Source organism: Manduca sexta, chromosome 24, assembly GCF_014839805.1.
Source record: "Manduca sexta isolate Smith_Timp_Sample1 chromosome 24, JHU_Msex_v1.0, whole genome shotgun sequence".
NCBI classification, from domain to species: Eukaryota; Metazoa; Arthropoda; class Insecta; order Lepidoptera; family Sphingidae; genus Manduca; species Manduca sexta.
In genome coordinates, this window is record NC_051138.1 from 7,134,478 (window position 1) to 7,155,586 (window position 21,109).

General features: G+C 34.6%; 2 protein-coding genes across 2 annotated transcripts in view; one reads left to right on the forward strand and one right to left on the reverse strand.

Moving 5' to 3' along the window:
* Window positions 1–313: 313 nt before the first annotated feature.
* Window positions 314–3,624, forward strand: LOC115448744 (ATP synthase subunit delta, mitochondrial). The gene is made up of 6 exons (XM_030176290.2): window positions 314–464; window positions 865–979; window positions 1,840–1,930; window positions 2,431–2,537; window positions 2,885–2,989; window positions 3,462–3,624. Exons 1-6 carry the CDS (start codon window positions 328–330, stop codon window positions 3,525–3,527), a joined length of 621 nt encoding a protein of 206 aa, XP_030032150.2. The 5' UTR covers window positions 314–327; the 3' UTR covers window positions 3,528–3,624.
* A 1,190-nt stretch (window positions 3,625–4,814) lies between these two features.
* Window positions 4,815–21,109, reverse strand: part of LOC115448741 (Down syndrome cell adhesion molecule-like protein Dscam2) — a 61,308-nt gene continuing 45,013 nt past the window's right edge. Inside the window, exons 17-43 of the mRNA XM_037442338.1 lie at window positions 19,562–19,681; window positions 19,170–19,343; window positions 18,855–18,943; window positions 18,437–18,644; window positions 18,175–18,331; window positions 17,835–18,086; window positions 17,618–17,728; window positions 17,303–17,544; window positions 17,056–17,211; window positions 16,813–16,961; window positions 16,599–16,731; window positions 16,404–16,513; window positions 16,173–16,332; window positions 15,942–16,093; window positions 15,767–15,849; window positions 15,387–15,563; window positions 15,248–15,312; window positions 15,073–15,174; window positions 14,249–14,422; window positions 13,496–13,672; window positions 12,447–12,545; window positions 11,333–11,505; window positions 10,840–10,953; window positions 10,435–10,573; window positions 10,013–10,174; window positions 7,765–7,825; window positions 4,815–6,583 (exon numbers count right to left, since the gene is read on the reverse strand). Coding sequence (XP_037298235.1) covers window positions 6,505–6,583; window positions 7,765–7,825; window positions 10,013–10,174; window positions 10,435–10,573; window positions 10,840–10,953; window positions 11,333–11,505; window positions 12,447–12,545; window positions 13,496–13,672; window positions 14,249–14,422; window positions 15,073–15,174; window positions 15,248–15,312; window positions 15,387–15,563; window positions 15,767–15,849; window positions 15,942–16,093; window positions 16,173–16,332; window positions 16,404–16,513; window positions 16,599–16,731; window positions 16,813–16,961; window positions 17,056–17,211; window positions 17,303–17,544; window positions 17,618–17,728; window positions 17,835–18,086; window positions 18,175–18,331; window positions 18,437–18,644; window positions 18,855–18,943; window positions 19,170–19,343; window positions 19,562–19,681 — 3,818 coding nt within the window. The 3' untranslated portion in view covers window positions 4,815–6,504. The remainder of the gene's footprint in view (window positions 6,584–7,764; window positions 7,826–10,012; window positions 10,175–10,434; window positions 10,574–10,839; window positions 10,954–11,332; window positions 11,506–12,446; window positions 12,546–13,495; window positions 13,673–14,248; window positions 14,423–15,072; window positions 15,175–15,247; window positions 15,313–15,386; window positions 15,564–15,766; window positions 15,850–15,941; window positions 16,094–16,172; window positions 16,333–16,403; window positions 16,514–16,598; window positions 16,732–16,812; window positions 16,962–17,055; window positions 17,212–17,302; window positions 17,545–17,617; window positions 17,729–17,834; window positions 18,087–18,174; window positions 18,332–18,436; window positions 18,645–18,854; window positions 18,944–19,169; window positions 19,344–19,561; window positions 19,682–21,109) is intronic.

Consider the following 21,109-nt stretch of genomic DNA (forward strand, 5'->3'; position numbering starts at 1 on the left):
TAGCAAGCGTACCAAATTCGGAAAATGAATTCATTCGGTATCTACTTATGTCCTTCATTATGCAGTGGGGAATGGCAACTCTGGTTAAACTTGAACTAGTTGCCAGGTGGTGGGTTACCTCCCAGATTAAGGGGAATTTTAATGCGACGGGGAGGAATTTCGAGAGACAACATTTTTTAGGGAAGAAATTAATTAAGTTTAGATCAAATTATAGTGTTTTGCAAAAGTAAATACTTTTTATTGGGAATAATCTCAGAAATATTCTAGTTTAAGTCCTGCATTCTCAATGATTTGTGAAAATCCAATTTACAGAGATTTAGTGTTACGATGTTTCAAAGGAGATATCTGGCAACTATGCTGAGAACTGTCATTTGTCAAAAAAAGTTGGTACTTGGTAGTTGTGGAGTGCCGAAAGATAGGATTTGTAATTACATCTTTTGGACCAAAAGAAACACATTATCCAAGTAATTAAGAATAATAATATTTCTTTTTTTAATCGGTTTCTAGTGTCACGTTAAAATTTCCATATAAATATTAATATAACCACATTCATTTAGAGTATGAAAATTATTACATAATCTACTGTGTTTTGATACCATTTCTGCAATTTTTTAAATAATAAGTATTACGTATTCCCCTACATTAAATTGTATAGATTTCAATATCAACACTGAATACATTTTACATCGTCTGCAAAACCTTCTGATTATTTAAAGTTATAGGTTACCTTCAAATCAATACATTGTGAATTGTATCATAAAATTTAATTTTCGTCACTGGCTTTTCATAGTCATGTATTTATAGCATAATATAACTAAAATTTGTAGTAATTAGGTACTAATGTGATTTCATTATTGGTGACAGAATGGCATTCCGTGGCGTGTTGAGGATGGGAGTGAGAAAGTTGCAAGTCCGCAACTTCGCTGATGCTGCTCCTAAAGGCGATGAGATGGCACTCACCTTTGCAGCTGGTAACAAGGTTAGCCAATTACAGCTTTTTATATTTTATTTTCCATTAACTTAGATAATCTGCAGATTACTGTAATATTTCTCATTTCTATAGTTTTTTGCAGATTTGTAAATATTCTTTGTGTAAAAATGTTTTCATAGGTAATAGGTTTGTAGAATATTGGCTATTGAATAAATAAAAATAATAAATAAAATATGTATAGAGACTATTCTATTATTTATATTGATAACTTCTATATAAACTGTTTGTCTCTATAGCACCATTTCTAGGCATATACATAAAATTAATGGTATTACTTGTAAATATTTAAAATCCTGTTCAAAGCTCTAGTGAAATAATTTTACAACTACTACAATATGTTTGGGGTTTTATTATGTGTTGTTTAAAATAAGTTGTGTAAAGTTGTATGTTATACTTACAAATGTATATTTACTTGTTTTATTTGTGATCATAGTATTAGAAACAAATCTTATGTTACTCTTATGCAATCCATGAGTTGAAATAAATCCAAAAGTTTGTGAAAATGTTTGAATATTTGTTAGAATTAAAAGCAGTAACTGCTGAATGGATTTGGATGGAATTTCTCACATACATAGACCTTGACCATGTCTTGGATTAATACTTAGACAAATTTTTATCTTGGCATCACGCATTTATAGGAAATAATAATTATTTTATATGATTTTCAAAAAATATGGCGCCGGTGTTGTTTAAATGGTGTTAGTAATGTATTGATGGCATTATGATATGATATTTGATAGGCACAATATTATGTATTCCTTTATAAGGCATATGTAAACATTAAGTATGAGAAGAAAATGCATAGTCTGGATCTTAAATAAGTATATACATTTTTTATTTTTTTAAAGGTTTTCTATGACAAGCAAGTTGTGAGACAAATTGATGTGCCATCATTCAGCGGAGCTTTCGGTATCCTGCCAAAACATGTACCAACACTGGGTAAGTGTGTATGTATATGGTCTCGGCAAGTTTAAAATTATTTATAGGATACAATTCTTATTGGCTCACTTGAAATAAGCATGATTAAAAAGGATGAATAAATTCAATGGTTATTTGTATTTTTAGCCCAAAAACTATACTCGCTTGTACAAAGGTGTCACAATTATTATGCTTTTGCAATGTAAATGTCTCCATGGTTTTTACTTTTGAGATATTTCTTTTAACAATGTTAAGTTACTAAAATATCCAGTTAATTCAATTATAATAATAACAGTTATTAATAATATATTATAAACGATAAATGTAATTGTTTGGTGCTACAGTAAATAAAATCTATTTTATTAACAGAATTTTAATGACACTACAAAATTAGTTTTATAATACACTAAATATTACTTCTATCAATATGTTATGTTCAAATAATGTATGCGGTTTTATTGTCGATACTAAAATTAATCATATTGTGAATTATAAATGTGATACTTAAATGTTTTTTACAGCCGTCTTACGTCCAGGAGTCGTCACTGTAGTAGAAAACGATGGCAAGCAAAGCAAGATCTTTGTCTCGTCTGGAACCGTTACTGTAAATGATGATTCCTCTGTACAGGTAATGATTAAAATTTTACTATTTTCTTACTTTCAAGTGACTAGGATTCCTAAATTAACATTTAATGGATTTTAGTACTTTTAGACCTTGCACCCAACTGCGCCTGTGAGGCTTTAAACGGTATCGTCGATTGCTATAACAATATTCCTAAACAATTTTGTTGCATATAATTAACTTTATTTTATGTTACTATGCAGACATTTTATGACGTCACATGCTATTTATGTTTATAATTTTATTAGATTTGCAAACCCCACTACTTAAAAAACTTTCAAAAACTACTAAACATATCTCCTAACACATTCTAAAATTTTTGTATTATGTAATTTGTATATTTTTGCAAAAAGGTGTTGGCTGAAGAGGCACACCCCTTGGAAAACATTGATCGCAGCGCAGCGCAGGAGGCCCTCAGCAAAGCACAATCTGAACTGAGCTCTGCCTCCAACGAGAAGGTAATTTATAAATCATTAGTAGTAGAATGTACCACCACATCTATAGTTTTTTTAGGGACATAGTTGTTTCGCTAGTTGTTGTCGAAATCCAAAAAAGTTCCCCCTGACTAAAGATCCTGGCAGGAATAAAGTATTTGTCGATTTAACTTTCCCAATACATAACACATTGAACATCCTACTTGTTCAAACTAGTCATTATTCAGAAGATGTAGTAACGGCATCTATATTTTGTTCAACAAGAAGATTTGAATTATTTTTAAGCCTCTTTCGACTTTAAATAAGTTTTTAAAAAATAGTACTTATGTACAGTTCTAGTTACTAAGACTTATACAGTAAATCTTGTAAGAGAGTATATTCTGAGCAATATTTCGCTAATATGCTCGGAGGTCACCCACCGAAAAATTCGGAACTCTCTCAATTACCTACGTATTATTACATACTTGTCTTAATCGTTGATATGTATTTGTTTTAGGCCAAGGCCGAAGCTGCTATCGCCGTTGAAGTTGCCGAAGAGATCGTGAAAGCTGCATCTGGATAAATTCATTAAATTATTTCTGTGGATAAAGATTAGTCATATAACACCATAATATAAACATTCGCGTATCAAATAAATACACCTTTTCGGTTGACAATGACTTTGTTTTGACATTAATTTAAACCTTTATGTATTAGGGTATGTTCCTGAGTATCAAATTACATTTCCGGCCGATTTCAATAAAGGTTGCCAATTTTAACCTTCATTCTATCTCGAGAATCAACCCATGGAAATAGATCGTTTTTAGGTATTTGTATTTAAATTGGCGGTAGTCCGATATTAGCGACTTAATATGGCGTGTATGCGCGTCTTGGCAAAGCAATTTTGTTTGATACAATGGCGTATTTGAAACATTTTGGTCTTTACTTTTATTAATGTTTGTCACATTTTAATTCAATTCAATTCTAACACACAAAAAGGTGCAAATGTGGATGTGACGTCATCGGATTATATCATTGGATGATATCTCCACTACGCGTCCACTCTGACACTGCAATATGAATTACTGCCTCATTTCTGAAACGATTTCAATGTAATTTTCACAAAAGGGATATTTTCTCGCACTATTTGCTGTCACATATAAAATAATTTTCAAATCCCAACATAGGAAAATATCATATTGGCTACATTTTAAAGAACACACTATGCACTAGATGCACAAGATATTATTTCGAATTTATACTCTGTTTCAAGCATGGATTTGATGCTGTTGTATTATGTAGGCACTTAATTAACTAACGAAATAAGTTGCCTTCGTAGACATTAGAAAATATTTTTGGTAATTTTTTGTCAGGAGCACACTTATTTCATTTGTGATACAATCCATATGGTATTGTTACTGGGTATTTGAATAGTGCATATAGATTGATCTGTTTTGGAAATGAATGTCAAGTCCTATTCAGTTAAATTTGTTATTTGTCGGATCTTATAGGGTAAAAATTGTAAACAATAAAATAATTTTAGTGAAATGAAGACTGCGAGCGCCTGATTCTGATCAACATGGCTTTAAGAAAAGCAAGGTGGCGTTGACTTTGAATTGACCCCTGGCAAAGTTAAATGCAAATAGATTCCGTATTTGAAATCTATACTATTATGCATCTGTTAATGCTTTTCTAATAAAATTTATGAGGCACTTCATGTCTTAAAATATCCTGAGAATCTATTAACAACATTCTAAGATATCAAGCAGACCTGAAGAACTTAGGTCCATGCTGATAGAAATATCCTTTTTAATCATTCATAACAATTATTTTTGGGTTTGGAATAAGGGTTTCCAATGAAACAGCAATGTGCAGTTAATGTTGGAGTAGTTTATTTAACACAAATCAAACACTTTGGTACATTTAATAATATGTTGGTAGACATGTTGCTTAGCGTAATACAAAACTTAGTTCCAACTAGCGCAAACCTAATGCACATAAGCAGACAACCGAAAAAATAATAATTACCTAATAAAACTGTATTAATCTAATCTTTTGGAATTAATTTTAAATTTTATAATTTCGAATAAAGTTTATATTTGTTCATATTTAATTTTAACAAGTCTTAATAATCCGAATTTCCTAATTGGAAGGTTGAGAGAAGATATCGGTTGGTAGGAAGTTGCGAAAACCTAGCTACAAGCCTAAATTTGCCAAGCTTACACCACAATACACAACACATAAAGGGAAACATCTAGAAAGTGACACGCACGTGTCTTAAATCTAGTATTTGTGTAATATAGGAGCATATAGTTACGATAATGATTATTAAAAATGCATCTTAATTCCTATAGTAGGTAGGTAATGTTAAAACTTCGAATTCCGTGTCAATAGTACTTATTTCATTTTGCGACGGGTACAAACGTCAAGTACGTATATTGTTTTGAAGGTAACTATCATAGTATTATTTTGTTTGTATATTGTATGCGATGCGTCCATAGATAGATAGATTATAGCTAAAATTGATTAGATTAAAATCTCATAATAATTATTATATTGTGTAACACATTATTACTGACTAATAACTATCGATTATATAGTCACTTTTAAAGAATTAATTACTAGTAATGAAGAATGTATACCTAGTCTTATTCTAAATAGTATATGATTAAATGCAAATCAAACATTAAAAACCTTAAATTAATGACACAAGTTGGCAATAACGTAAATGGTAAAAAGCATTGTGAAAACTAATAACATCAAAATGGAAGCATGATTACAACTCAAAGGTTGTTATTACTATCGTACGTGTGCCTACGCAAGTATCAATAACGTTATTTTACGTAAAAAATGGGATAAAATAGAAAATATCACATACATATTACCTACGTGTTGAGCTTAATTTAAATGAATGAGTAAAATTCACCCCAAACCGTCAGCAGTTAAAATATTTAAATTAAGCTAAACAAATAAGACAAAACAAAGTAACTATAATTAAACTGCACATACAGCAAATTCTGTAGTAAATGCTAAGTTGGGTACCTACTACGCATGTATTAGATAGGTTTCATTCCACGTCACATAATGGGAATATATATTTTGAATGACTACCACAACCATGATTTTCTGTAATTGTATCACTACTCAGTGACGTGTTGTATAATGCTAAATTGGGAAGGTAAGTGCTAATTTGTACATAACCCAACTTGTCAAGTTTACCACAGATTTGACCGAACAATGGTACTATTGTGCATGTTTGAAATTAAAACTAGGAAAGACCAAATTTAGCCAACTTAGTTGGGGTAATTATAAAATAAATAGCAACATAAACGCGACACACAGACAAGATGAAATTATTTGGCACAGGTATCACCATCTTGTTGGACGAGTAGCTCTTTGGGACGAGGGAGCTAAAAATTTAAATAAAAGGCGGCAAAAATAAATAGCAGCGTTCAAGCTAAAGAGCGACACTTCAGCATAGGTGGTGATGGACCATAACATCTAAATAAACAAATAATAGGTGTGTGTCGCAGCGCAATTTCAATTTTTCGATTTACAGGTTACACTGCCACAGTATCGTAGGCTGTGAGTCCCCGCCCGTGGACTGCTTGCTGGGGGATTGGGGTGTTTGCTTCTGGTCTGGAAAATATCGTTGGCATTGTAATTCTATTAGTTAACAATTGAATCGGCATATTGCGAATATAAACAGCTAAAAACAATGCGATTAAGACGTTCTGAACATTGAGGGTTTTACAACATTTAATGAAGTTTAGCATTCTCACGTGGTTTACAAATCTTCCAAAGGACATATTATATGAGTCGATCTAGTTTGTAAGACACAGCTAAAGGAACTAATGTTTTATATTCAAATAAAACATTATTAACTAAAAATACACCTTTCAGTTAACATGCTCGTTCTAGGAAACATTGTTTGAATGTGGAGGTTTTATAAGGATATATTATGTAATATTAGCACTGTGGATCAACATAGGGCGCGCAAATGATACAACTGCACTATAATAAAAAAGTAATGTGAATAAGATAAATGTTTAACTATTAATTATGTAGTTATCGGCTTTTAACGTAAGTTTCGTGGTCTAATTAAAATGCTAAATAAATGATAATATCTAGACAGTGTGTACAGTAGCTACCTACCGCACCAGCAACATAATTTTTTCCAACCATAAATATGAGCGCATCTATTTTCGAGTAGTTATTTTACCATTCCTTTAGCAACATAAAGGTTTATTCACAGTGCAAAAAGTTGTTAGCCAAAAAATTGTTAATCACTTAACACAAAGAGCAGGCAAACACAAATTATAAATATAGTATAGTCTTCATTTTAACATACTTTGACTTACTGTTTCCTGTGGACACGGATGCAGAACACAACACATGCTTAATAACGAGCATAAACTAATCAATAATTATACACAAGGCATCAATAGATGCTCAGATGCCTATGACATGACGTGATACATGTTTAAACACGAGTGCTAGCGCACACACAAGGAAACGGCACAGAATTAGTGTCGAATGAGTTTAGATCAAGATTCTTTCATAGAATCATGGATAGTCCTGATAAGTAACATTATAGTAATAACTAATAATATTCAAAAAGTATAACTAATAGTTATACATAATATATTAATGAAATTGCAATAGAGATCTGCTGTTTTTATAGTTTCTTTAAAATTGTTATTACAGATATTTCAATTTATGTTACTTCCATTAAAACCTCTAATGAGGTTGTCAAAATGGCTGATGCACAATGTCTGTGTTAAAGTGCGCGTGCTTGAGTAAAGTCTACGGAAACTAACCTGTCAATGAGTTTCCTCATTTCCTCGCTGTGCAAACCGTCCTTGGCAGTGTGGGCCCTGACTGCAACAACATAGAAGTCACGACGCGTTCTACTCTAGCCACGAGACCTGGACTCGGCTGACCGCTACGTTTACATCTCGTGTGATAACCGCATCAATATTTTACGTACACAATTATTGGCCTGCATTATAGTAGGTAGTCAACTTTGGAATAGATTTTAAATACTTACATCATATCTTTGTTTGAACTTCATTCTTTTGCAATTTATTTAAATATGATTGTTCGCATTATTCAATAAGGGTACTTCCCGTTGGACGTGGAATTTAATTTTGCGGTTATTACACAAGAATGTTTGCATTTAAAAAAAACACGTACTAGTTTATCTACAGAAACAATTCAAATAATTAGAATTAGTTAGGTACACAATCACATCTAAGCGTATAAAAATATAATCCAGTATTCAATGTAAACAATAAATGGTGGCATAATCAACTAAACGCTATGATCATCAGAGGTATATCATTATTATTTAATATTTTCAAATTGCTGTTTATTTTAATAGACAGTAAAAGATCACCTGATGTTTTAATTCATTATGCCAACAGAAAACAGAAGAAACAGTAAATTTAAATTTTGAAAATAAGAGTAGGTAAGCCAATTGCAGAAAGATCTAATTTTGAAGCTTGATTTTAAAATTTGTTATAACTGATACAAATGTTGCATGCGGTCAGTCACAATTATTATAAACATAAAAGGTTTAAGTAATACTTTATTAAAAAATATTATTACCGTCTTCTGTTCAGTTGACACCCAAAGTACGCATGGACCAATTTGGGTATTTATTTTTAATTTAGAATTTGTAATATCGTCATGAGTTCATAGATAAATGGTGAAGGAGCCACAATGGATTTTATGTGAATTGTAAATATGAATTATGCGCAAACAGGTATGTTACTAACCTAATAAATGTTTTTCATAGTATACTATTTTTTCATGTATTTTAAGTGCTTGTATTTTTTCAAGTAAAACTCCAAGTGTCACGTAAAGAGCGGGTAACGTGCAAATACAATGTATAATCCTCTAGGGTTCTTGTTTGTTGGCTGCTGAATATATCTTTAAAGAAAGAGAAAATCTACTAGATACCTATCTAAGCTCTTTTGCCAGCATGGAAATATTTTGTACTTACGTACAATAACTTTCTGTTTCGAAAATTCTTAAAGACAGAAGTATGTAAAATAGATGAATATATTATTGTGTTTAATGCACCGTCTTCTTAAGGTTATAGCTTAAGGTCCATTTTTCATACATTTTGTTTCACCTTTAATCCTTTAAAATTTAATACGACGAAATTTTAAAGGCCGAAATATCCATGCATATTAATTATTTTTACGTTTTTCTTTCAACTGCGAGAACTAATCACTAACTAGACGTGAATTTAAATTCTTTACTTGTCAATACTTGTTTAGTTACCCAGATTAAAGGTGAAACAAAATGTATGAAAAATGGACCTTAAGCTATAACCTTAAGGAATTGTATTTATTTCTGTTCACGAAGGTGAAACTGTGCGAATGCGACAGCATTCAGTAATAGATATATAAGCTAATATACAGGGTCATTTTTACATTGTGTTACTAAATGAAACCACATACTCGCCTTCTCCTTTGCTGACATTGTGCCAAAAATCATCCATTAAAAACGAATATTTTCACCAAAAATCCTGGTTTTAATTTTCTGATTTTTTTATTATTTTGTAATTTAATGAGAATATGGCGTGTGCGTGGGTGTATTTCTGAATGAAAGTATGATGTTAATACTGCAATGAATTCTTTTAAAGTAGAACTAGTGACATTAGGGCACATAAAATGAAAATGACTTTTTATTAATATTTATTTTATTCGAAACTTACACTTTTTTATTTAAATCTACGGTTCAAGTAACTTATTGTAAATTGTTATTTTCAGGTAGATAAGACTGTGGTTTCATTTAGTAACGCGATGTAAAAATGACCCTGTATATCGAATTTTAAAAAAGTAGGTATTTATCTTCGCTTGCTAACCGCACTTTAGAAGAACAATAAAATTTGATTAAGTATCTACGTCCGACAGTGCCTCTACCTATAGAGATATATAGAGACCTACCGCGTGTATCATAGTAAATGTTATTTACAACATATGGACTAGCCTGGTACTGTGTACTATGTACGGTGGATATGTTGCGCACACAATGTCGTATGTGTTGTTTACGTACCAGGGTAGTTGCGTGGCTGGTCGCATTCGGCTTCGGAGATTTCGTTTGAGTCCTTGCTCTCATTGAAGGAGGAAGAACAGTTGTTGTCGTTGTTCGCGTTGCGTGGTGGGGGTGGGGGAGGCTCGGGGGATCCGCCGCATTTGCGGGTTCCTGCAGATTTTACTTCAAATGCATCACTTTAGTAAATATCGGAACTAAGTTTCGGTCGGTTTTTTAGTAGCAACGCGAAAGCGAATTGCGGAGGCGAAGAATTGAATACGTCGTACGTATTATCATCAATTATCCATTTTGTCTTTTAAATCATATTATAAATTATCGTTTTTTACCATCAGCAATTAAATATTCAAAAGCCGGTGACATTGAGCGAGTTGTTGTTTGCTTGAGTAGCGCGTGGCAGCATGTATGTGTGTAATGTGTATTACCAATGCTAGGGCGAGATCCGTAGTGGTCGGAGTAGGGCGTGCCGTAGGCGCCGGTGTACTGGTCGTCCTCAGGGGCGCAGCACGCGGGCTCGTCGTACTCGGGGCCGCAAGCGTACATAGGCCGGGAGTAGCGGGCGCGCTGACAATACGTTTTGACAGGTTATAAATACTACTTGGTAAATAAAATTCAATAGCATCTACCCTTTAAAGATATTTTTCTAAAAGTTAATTCCGTAAGTTTTGCTCTACTTGGAAATCAATAAGATCAGTAGGTATGAGATAAATTTAAACTTAATGACTTATACAATAAAAACATACGAAATGGACTCAAAAAAATCAAGACCCCTAGTTTTTCTCTAAAGATTATTAAATAATAGAGTGACGTATTGTGCTATTGTGGCTTACGTATTGGTCCTCTTCAGCGCAGGTGGCGGGGTCATCATACTCGGGGGCAGTGGAATAGATGGCGCTCTGTCCTCCCTGGGAGTTCTTGCGGGCGTAGCGGCTGTTAGCACGGGGCTGCCGTACCAAGCGTAGTTTTTAAAAGTTTTAATTGCATAATATTAATTTGCTACATGTTATTTAGGTAATTTGAAACACAATATTAGTAGCTCTTGCATGAATTCAGATTCAGCAGATCCAGAATTTAGAAGGGTTGACGCTTTAAACCAATATAGTTTCTACGCTGACTTAAAATTAAATTCCACGGAGGAACTTTCACCTAATACGGTGGCCTGTTCAAATTCGTTAAACTTCTTTGGCGAACAGACTTCGTTTCCGATGGATGGACAAATACTTTTTATTGGACGTCTGTTCAAACACTAACAACTTCAGTGCGGTTATTAGGTGGAGTCAGTTAAAGTCGGATACCATCAACCGTAGAATATTTCAAACGAACCATGCTCTGAGATCCAGCGCGCGAGTGAGCAGGGTGATGAGGATGAGGGTGGGCCAGGGTGCCGGCGTGCGCTGGGTGGTGGTGGGGGAACGCCAAGGCCTTGCTGGGGTCCATCTCTTCGCGGAAGCCGAGCAGGTGGAAGGTCGCATAGGGGCAGATCTCGTCTTCCATGCCTGAAAATATATATAAGATTGGTCAATAAACAACTAAGTATGTACTATATTTTTGTTGAATATAATACCCTTAAATGTAAACCAGAACATGCATAAGTGTACTGGTGATTGTTCACATGGTTAGATGTGATGATGGCCAATGGTGGTTGATGGTTTTACTTCTCTATGATAAAGATTGGGCAGGAGAGTGGATTTTAGCCTCGATCAAGTTATCATCTTGATATAAACAAAGAAAAGCGTGCATTCAATGAGTATTGTGATTGTTATTTAATCATCTCCATATGCCCTTATCCCACCTTAATGAATTGTGAAGGCGATAGATTTCTTAAATTGTAACGCGGATTTGAGTATGTGGAACATCTTTGAGTAATTCTGGTCCATGCATATTTATAACATAGTGATCCAATATTTGATTAATATTATCAACCTGTATAATTATTTTTTTTAACTATAGTCGTTATTTTGTATATGTGAGGCAAACCAAATAAATAGTTCATAAATAAAACGGTGTGCAAACTTAAATGCAAATAAATAAAAACACTTGTTAGAAAAGAAGCAAATAAAACATAATATTGTAGATAGATTAACATCAGATTCACAGCAAACGACGATTAAATATATACTTACTCACTCGACAGGCATTGTTAGAAACACTCCACTCGGTTATGACATGACGATCATCAAACACTTTATATGATCACAACGAATAGTATTTCTCATACACAAGAAGTAAGTATATAAAATTAAATCTAATATTGATACAGTAAGTATAAAAAACGTTATGTTGTGTTCATATCTAATGGTATTAGAAATCGGATATCTGTCCCCATCTGTATGTAGAGTTCAAGCTAGTGATGGGACACAGTGGTTATGTTTTGTTTCCCGGCTTGAAAGTGTTATGTATTATAGCATCAGGCAAGCAAGCGTCGAAGCTATATGACCTGTAGATATGGTGTCACCAGAGCCGGTGCGGCGCAGGCGCGGTCGTCGCACGCGCTCGTAGTGATGGCGTCGGGGGTCCCACGTCGAATGCGCCCCCACTGAACCACACTACTGGGTTACGCATGCGCTACGTATGTTCATCAACTAATCATACATAATCTTACATTTAGGATTTTAATTTTAATCTGATTTAGTTAACGTAGCATTCGGAATTCTAGTTAGCAAAAGTACCTCTAGTATAAGCCCATTTACAATCATCGTTAGGCTCTTAGAATTTAAATGTGAGATTATGTTTGAATTGTGGCTTGCACCAAAATGGAAAATATATTGCTAGCAAAAGAGGAAAAATTTACCAATTCAAAGTAAGTATTGGATTGATAAGCAAATTAATATGATGGTAAAAATAGCTTAAAAATTATAGACGAAAACAAAATGACTAAGCTGTACAATGACAAGTTAAAACATAATTCAGCATTGTAAGTATTTTTTGGATATGTAGTACATAGTGCAACCAATATCAAATACATAGTGCTGGTTTTTGTAAACATTGGTGTCAGTGCGGGAATCGAACCTACGACATTTCGTTTCACAGCCATCCCACGACGCCACGGAGCCCCAAACGGAGCCTCAAGGGCCATTGTAGGTTCCATTATTATATTTAAAATACTGAATTTGTTTTTGGAGCGGTAATGTTTTGTCTAGAATTATAGGGGGTTATGGATAGCCAAATAACTTTACAATGGTATTATTTATTTCAGATTAATGGCTACGTATAATGTTATTCCATTAACCTTCAAAATACCAATTTAGCTTAAATTCCCCATAGAAGCATACAACGGAATACATAAAGGAGATAAAATCCTTCACCTTTCCAAATTAGAAGTTAAAGCGCCCGCCAAGAAAAAGGAATAAAAAGAGGAAAAAGACATCTAAAAAACTAATACGTCTCACCTTGGACCATAATATCAGAGGAAAGCGTATTACAAGTATATAAAGAAGAATATTACGTTTTTAACATTAATTCGATATAGTTTAGAGGTATACTTACTAATCACAGCCTGTCGTTTGACGCGGTCGCAAGTGTTGTAGTTGGAGCCGGGTACAGGGGGGAGTTTGCGGTTGGGGGGAGCGATGTAGCCGAGTTCGTCGCGGAGTCCGCCGCGCTTGTCGAGAGTGCCGCCGCCGCCGCCCAGAGCAGCCTGGGACGCGTTGTAGACCGCATCATCTAAAAATAAGGTGCTTTTTCATCCCTAGGAACATTACATTAAATCAAATAAATTCAAACTTCCTTGTATATTAAGTTATGGTCTGAGTGTTGCCAAGTAAATTAGTTTTTTGTTTTAACATATTTGATTTTGAAACGAAGTGATATATTTTTGTATTTGAATAATATGACGACAATAACGCAAATATAACGTTATTATCTAAAATAAATCAATGAATGAATAGTAGCAAAACATAGTAAAGAATTTTGATGTAAATTAAAATATTTAATGACTCATGCCAGATGAGTGTCTATGATTGTGAAAGGATGGTAAACCGGATAAAAATTAAAATAATAAAGCGGTGATCCATGCCACCTATACATACAGTACAAGTCCTTCTGACCTCGCAGCCGATGGGGAGTATTCCTGCGCGCTAAAGTGAGGCAGATAACCACAACGCCTACGATGAACACAACGATAGTAGCAAGGATGGGTACAAGAACTTCAGGTTCGAGCCAGGCCTTTACCCAGGGAGGTAATTCCTTGTCATCACCGTTGCCGGGCAGGGGAGCGATGGTGCCTAAAACATAATTTACCTTTGTGATGATCCCTTGCTCCTCGTACAACGCACACGACGACAATAGCGATAATAATGACGAGAATAGAGGCGACGACAGGCACGATAAGGTTGAGGTGCGTGAGGATTATCTTGAGCGTTTGTTCGGTGGTAAGGGTGTTGCCGCCGACGTCGCGCGCGGGCGCGATCGTACCTGAAATGCAAACCGCCGCGTTACTATTTTATTTATTTTTAAAAGTAAACCTAATGAAATCAAAAAAACAAAGGCGATGCATTTCAGGTACGTGCGTTATATTAATATCATTCACTGATGACTCTACATTTGAAATTCAATTCAATTCAATTTTTAAATTGTGGCTCCATCGTTGGCAGACGATGATTTTGCCAATGTCAAAGTTGAAAGTAGGAAAAGTTACGGTAAATTTTTATGGGTCTAATATTATCTATGACTGTTGAGCGGTAAATAAAGCAATGGCAATACAAAATAATCGAAAAACACATTATACGTAAATTCAGAATAAGAATATTTGAAATTCAATCATAATAATAATTTCTTTCCACGTCAATGTCAATGTTTTGTGAAGACTGCTACTTTAAATATAAGAGTAGTAAAAAAATGGCAAAATTAGGTTTAACGTTTTAAAAAGTTATAAAAAACGTATTATGTTAGCGGAAACTATTCAATTAAATTATTTTTTTATTTAATTAAATTTTTGATATATCATTATCAAAATCATTGAAAAACCAAAAATATACTCCACAATTATAAATTATCATATAAAATTTGGAATAATATAATAATAAATATAATTTTACTTTTACGTAAAAAATAAGAACAAATACCTCCAGTCATAGTAAGAGTCGCAAATTCGTATTCGGCTACGTTAAATCCAGCGTTATTGTGCGCAGTGATCCTCAAGACATACCAAGTCGCAGGTTCGAGATCTGAAAGGACCAATAAAAATGTATCAATAAATAATATACTTTTAACACAGACACTTTAGGTGTAGATGCGTACCAAGAACAACGAAGTTTCCGCCAGGTTTCACAGCGTTTGAGATCTGGTTCCATTCAGCAGCTCCCCTATAAAGCGATAATATAATTTAAATGTCTCAATATTAAAAGATAAAATATCATAACAATTAAAATATACTAACTTCTTCTTATTTTCGACAACGAAGTGGCTCATGGGGCAGCCGCCATCCAGCCATTGTTTGAGATGGAGGGTCACGGACGAAGATCCAACTTCAATGAAATCAGTGGCGCGAGGTACAGGAGGCTTGGAACCACGGGTGCGAGCGATCACTACGTCTGAAGCTTCGCCAGTGCCGATTCTGATTAAAAAAAAAGTACGTATTGTGAACCATAACTACACTAATATAAAGTCGGAAATAGGTTTATGTGTCTGTCTGTCGGTCCTTTCAGGTCACTTGCCTAACGATGAGCACAATTCATCAACATTAATCAATAGCAATGCCTATATCCTGAATTTTGTATTACAAAATAATGGACGATAATTGTAGATAGATTGACATACCCATTGTAAGCCGTAACGTAGAGCTGATATCTAGAGCCGCAGAACAAGTTTTCCAAAGTGTAGGTGTCAGTTGAGCTTGGAATCTGAAAAGCAATGGTGTGGAAGAATTAAATAATGAAGACAGTCAGGTAAGCAGATGTGGTAACTACAATACGATTAAATGCATTTCATTCACCTGAACAGTTTCCCAATCTCCGAATTCTTGTTTGTAGTGGATAGTGTAACCAGCGGCGGGCGATTGGTCAACTTCGACGGATGGCTTCAAGCGGAGAGTCAGGGAGGAAACAGAAGACGAAGCAATAGTCAGTTGAGGGGGGAAGGGAGGAGCTGAAACATTAAGGATGATTAACAGCTCGCCAAATAAATTACCGACATCATCCCAAACGGTAACTTACAACATTCTTACCAAGAACCGAGAGCGTATGAGTGACTGTGTCAGTTCCGAATTGGTTGTCAACGTGGCAAGAATATTCCCCGGCGTCCTCGCGTGCTACTCCAGCAATCTGCAACGATCCTTCAGGCAGTTGACGAACGCGTTCCGAAGCTTCCAGGGGCTGGCCTTTTACCTGATTTTAATATATGCTGTAAATTTACTGAATGAAATGCTAAAATGTTATATAAACTGTTGATAAACTACCTTCCAGACAATATTAGGGGGAGGAACACCGACGGCAAGGCAGGGCAGTTTGACATCTTCCTTGTAGGTCGCAGTGAACGATTCATCGAAGGACGCAATTTTAGCAGGAACTAAAATAAATATTTTAGGTATTGTAACCGTGTTGAAGTAAATAAAAATTAAATTATTGTTTCGTAATTTCAATAGCTTAGTAACCTTTGTCGCTTGGGCTGCAGGAAGCGGTTGCCGAAGGTTGGCCTTCACCGATGATTGTGGATGCAGTAACCCAGAAGTCATAACGGCCGGCTTTAAGTTCGGTTGCGGAATAGCTGGTTTGAGATGCAGGTACCTAAAATAGTATTACATAATTTTCTTATAGGTATTTATTTCAAATAAATAGTAACTCAAACTAAACATTAAGATAAATTACCTTGTTAGGATGAGGTTCCGAGTTCTGAGCCTGGGTATAAACGTTGTAATGGGTGACAACACCGTTAGGCTGCGCTGGGGGCCTCCAAGAAACTAAAATCGAGTCCTGTCCCATGACGAGAGCTTTCACGGCACGTGGGGCTTCGGGTACTATAAGTTTAAACAGTACATTAAGTATTATTTGTACAAAATAATTAATTCAATACAAGTAACATTCAATTGCGTCCAGGATCATTATATTCACCATCTTGTTCAGTCTGGCAGTGAATTGGTGCAGAGCGTACGCCATCTCCGCCGTTAGTCGTAGCAAGTACTTCCATAGAGTAGTTGGTGAATTTCTTAAGTCCGTGAAGAATAGTTTCGCTGCTCGCCGTGATCTTGGTGTCTTTTGTCTTCTCGTCTGCAAATTAATTATTATTGTGTAGATATTTGGTACCTATTGTCCCAATAATTTCTACGATTTTTGGTAACAACTTTAAATTAGTACTTACCATACCAGGTCTCGCTAGGTCCGTAAATAACTTTGTAAGCCTTGATAAGTCCATTGGCAGCGGCAAGAGGCGGAGAAATCCAGGAGACGCGGATAGTCTGGGCAGTAAGAGTAGTGCAGAGGACATCTTGAGGCGGGGCAGAGGGGGCACCTTCAGCAGTGTACGCGCGCACTTCACCAGAGACTGGTCCGGAACCCATTTTGTTGAAGGCTTGTACAACTACAGCGTATTGGGTGTATGTCCTAAAAATCGTGTTATTAATAAGATGACACGAATTTTTGAATCATTCGGATCTGAAAATTGCCTTGAACTTACTTCAGATTCAAAATGTCAAGATGATGTTCCTTGCCGGATTCCTTGGAAATATCAACGGTTTCAAAGACAAAAGACTTGTTGCTTGAGGCCAGCTTGTACCCAACGTAGTATCTGCAAAATGAAATGTGCTTTTAATAATGTATAGCAAAATTATCCGCCATTTATTTATATATAAATAAACTTAAAAAATAAGGGGTACTTTATTAGATTTTCTTACCCTTGCAGTTCGCCGTTCCAGTCCTGGGGCGGAGGGGGTTTCCAGGTAACTCGCAGAGTGTGTTTGTCAATAGCATCGATTTTCACGTCTTGGGGAGGGCCAGTAGGAGCTTCTTCGGCAGTGATAATTGTAACAGTCTCAGAGGGTTCAGAAGTTCCGAGTTCATTTTCAGCAACAATCCTGATGTGGTAAGCAGTAGCAGGTCTAAGTCCAAATACACCGGCTTCAGTAGCATCTCCTGGTACGAGAACTCTACGAAACAAAACATATTCAACATAAGTAATCATAGTTTTATCACTTCAATATATTTTTTAAAATTGCCAATCGTTTCTTAAATTACCTGTCAATATCTTTTTCCCAGTTGCCTTTAGCGCGTTTGTATTCAATGAGGAACTTCTTGATAGGCGAGTTTCCGTCGTATGGTGCAGCCCACGACAACTGAACGGTCCTTCCAGATTTGTCCAATACTTTTAAGCCATAGGGTGCTTCGGGTACCTCTATAAAATATATTCAAATATCATTATTTTAACGCATTAATGAGATGTTATAATCATGTATTTTTATATTGTTAATTTTAAATAAGTTAAGGAATTATATCTTACCTTGGATAATCATGTTAATGCTAGTATCATCGGATCCAAAGGCGTTAGTCGCAACACAGGTGAAAAGGGCGCTGTCGGAACGTTCAGTCCTTCTAATGCTGAGATCAGAGACAACTCCACCGGGCAGAATTTCTTCGCGGATCGTGTAACGAGGGTCGGATTTAGGTTCGAGGCGTTTGTTGTTCATGTTCCAGATAATTCCAATAGGCTGCAATTTTTTTTGCGTGATATAGACCGAAAAGATACCCGTCTTAAATAAATATTTCCAGAAGAGGAACGGGCTCACTGTTATTGTTTTCAGAGATTTAAGGCAGTCAAAAAGCGTAATGGGCAGATGAAGTGACCGACTTAAGGTCGGCCAAGTTAATTTTGCATGAACGATGTTAAACATGCATATGCACTGATGCAACTAGTTTACCTTTTCTCCTTTAGCTTGACATTGCAGCACAGCGGGTTCACTTCGGCGAGCAGTTTGATTCCTCATTTTAATTTCGAATTGAGGGGGAGCTTAAATTTAAAATTTGAATACATTAATTAATTTAGATTGGATTAATAATTATTATAATTAATGAATAGGTAATTATTTATGATCAATTATTACACAATTAAAAGAATGAGCTTTTTGTTATTATGCCTATCAAATGATTAGACGTAAAGTAAAAAATAAACGAAAAACTGATCAATAACGTTTATTGGATAGTGCCGATTAATTAACAGGAATGTGATATATTACCTTGTACACTAATAAGAATGACAGCGGATAATCCTGATCCAATTCCGTTTACAGCTTCGCAAAGATAATAGCCTTCATTTGTTTTCTGGATGTTAGTAATAGCCAATGTACCGTCCTCAACCTTTACATTAGGGTTGTTGGGTTTCAAGTCTTTGTAATCGCCAGGCGTATCCCCTTAAAAATAATTATATACGCATAAGACCAGTGCATAGAGACAGTGAATACAAATGACGACCATGGAAGTTTTTTTTTATCTACACCTGGGTATCGTATCGAATCCAGGGAAATTAACGGTTACGTTAGTCTAAGTTACTGCCAACTAAGAGCTCAATGTGGTGTTATTTAGTTTTTAATAATTATAAAAATTAAATATATATTTTATTGTTTTATACCTTCAGCTCTCTTCCATGTGACTTGGGGCTTGGGGAAGCCATCGGCTTTACATTCAACTTTAGCATCGGAACCTTGAGCAAAAGCCTTATCAGTAGGTTCTAAGATCCAGCGAGGAGGTACTAAAAAATTTATGAAAGTTATAAAATCCGTAATTGGACACACAAATAAATAGGGGATTGAAACTATTATCTTGATATTGCATAAATTTACTTCTCAATATTGAATTTTAAAATAAAGAAAATAATTATTTTAGCACATTCAAAATCAAAAGTTTGAAATTAGTAAAGGAGGCGTGCAATGACTGGCCTGTGTCATACGAGTGAACTTGATGGTGTAAACTGTTAATTGACTTGTGACTGTTTGTTATTAGTGCAAAAAGTATTTGTGTATGTGATTAGCAAAGACTGTTTACGGACGTCCTTTGGCTGTGTTCTATACTATTATACATATTTTTACATTCCTGACTGGCCCCAATAGTTAACCTTGGGCTTCGGTTTACACCTAAGATGTAAGTTGAGGATATTATAATTTTTAATATGGTGAGTATGGTATGTTCACCTTTAAGTATCTTATACTTCATAATGAACAATATAATATATCAACTTTTGTAATGAACAATATAATAGAGTATTTATATAACAAATTATAGGTATTTGTCCTTATTTACGTGTATTCCTGGACCTCTTTGTTTTATGTCTATTGCACATCTCCTTTGCGCTTTTCATGTGCTTTGAAATTTGAAATATTTAAAGGGGAATTAAATTTCCATTTTTCATTTATAAAATTTCTTCAGCAACATTGATTGAACTTGAATGTTTACGTACAGTTTCTGGCATGAAAATGTCGAGCATATTAAGATTTAAACTTAGTAAAAATATAGTAAATAATCCATAAAGTAAGTACCCGTAAACCCACTCAAGTTCAGTGTGTTGTATTTTATAATTTAAAAATGTCTTATAGAATTTTTATTAAATCTTGAAGTTTCAATGTGCAATTTAGGTAAATATATTGAAAATTTAAAATAATTAATCAATAAGAAGTACTATAAGATATTTTTAAATTCCAATATGAGTGTACTAGCTACTGCAAATCAAAATACAAGCAGCTAACTAATAAATTTAAAAATTGGGATATGAAATAAAAATAACGTTTAAAAAAGCAGCAGATGCTACATGAAAGCAACAAAATACCAAAATCTGTTGCAATAATCTGTTTACATTAATATTGTAAGTCAAAATATTTAGATTACTCTTATAATTTTATTTTAATTATTATAGTTAAAAATAGATTAAATCAACAGATTTGTTAGTAAAGCCAAACCGCAAGCAAAATAAAAATATATATATGCAAAATAATAAATGAAATTAATATAAAGACGGATGTAGAGGAAAAGGTTAGGATGGAATTCGTAAATAAGAATGCAAGGAAGGGAAAGGAAGGAATGTCGATGATAGCCGCAGCCGGTTCCTAGCGACGACATTTTTTTTACCCCTGGCACTAACATATTAAAAAAAACATGAACTCCATTATCTGATTGATGAATTACA

Bases quoted from the DNA above. Each gene is read 5' to 3' on its own strand.
- LOC115448744 (XM_030176290.2), top strand. From the start codon at position 328: ATGTTTCAAAGGAGATATCTGGCAACTATGCTGAGAACTGTCATTTGT. The intron at 1,931-2,430 runs GTAAGTGTGTAT...TGTTTTTTACAG, and splicing joins AAAACATGTACCAACACTGG to CCGTCTTACGTCCAGGAGTC. The intron at 2,990-3,461 runs GTAATTTATAAA...TATTTGTTTTAG, and splicing joins GCTCTGCCTCCAACGAGAAG to GCCAAGGCCGAAGCTGCTAT.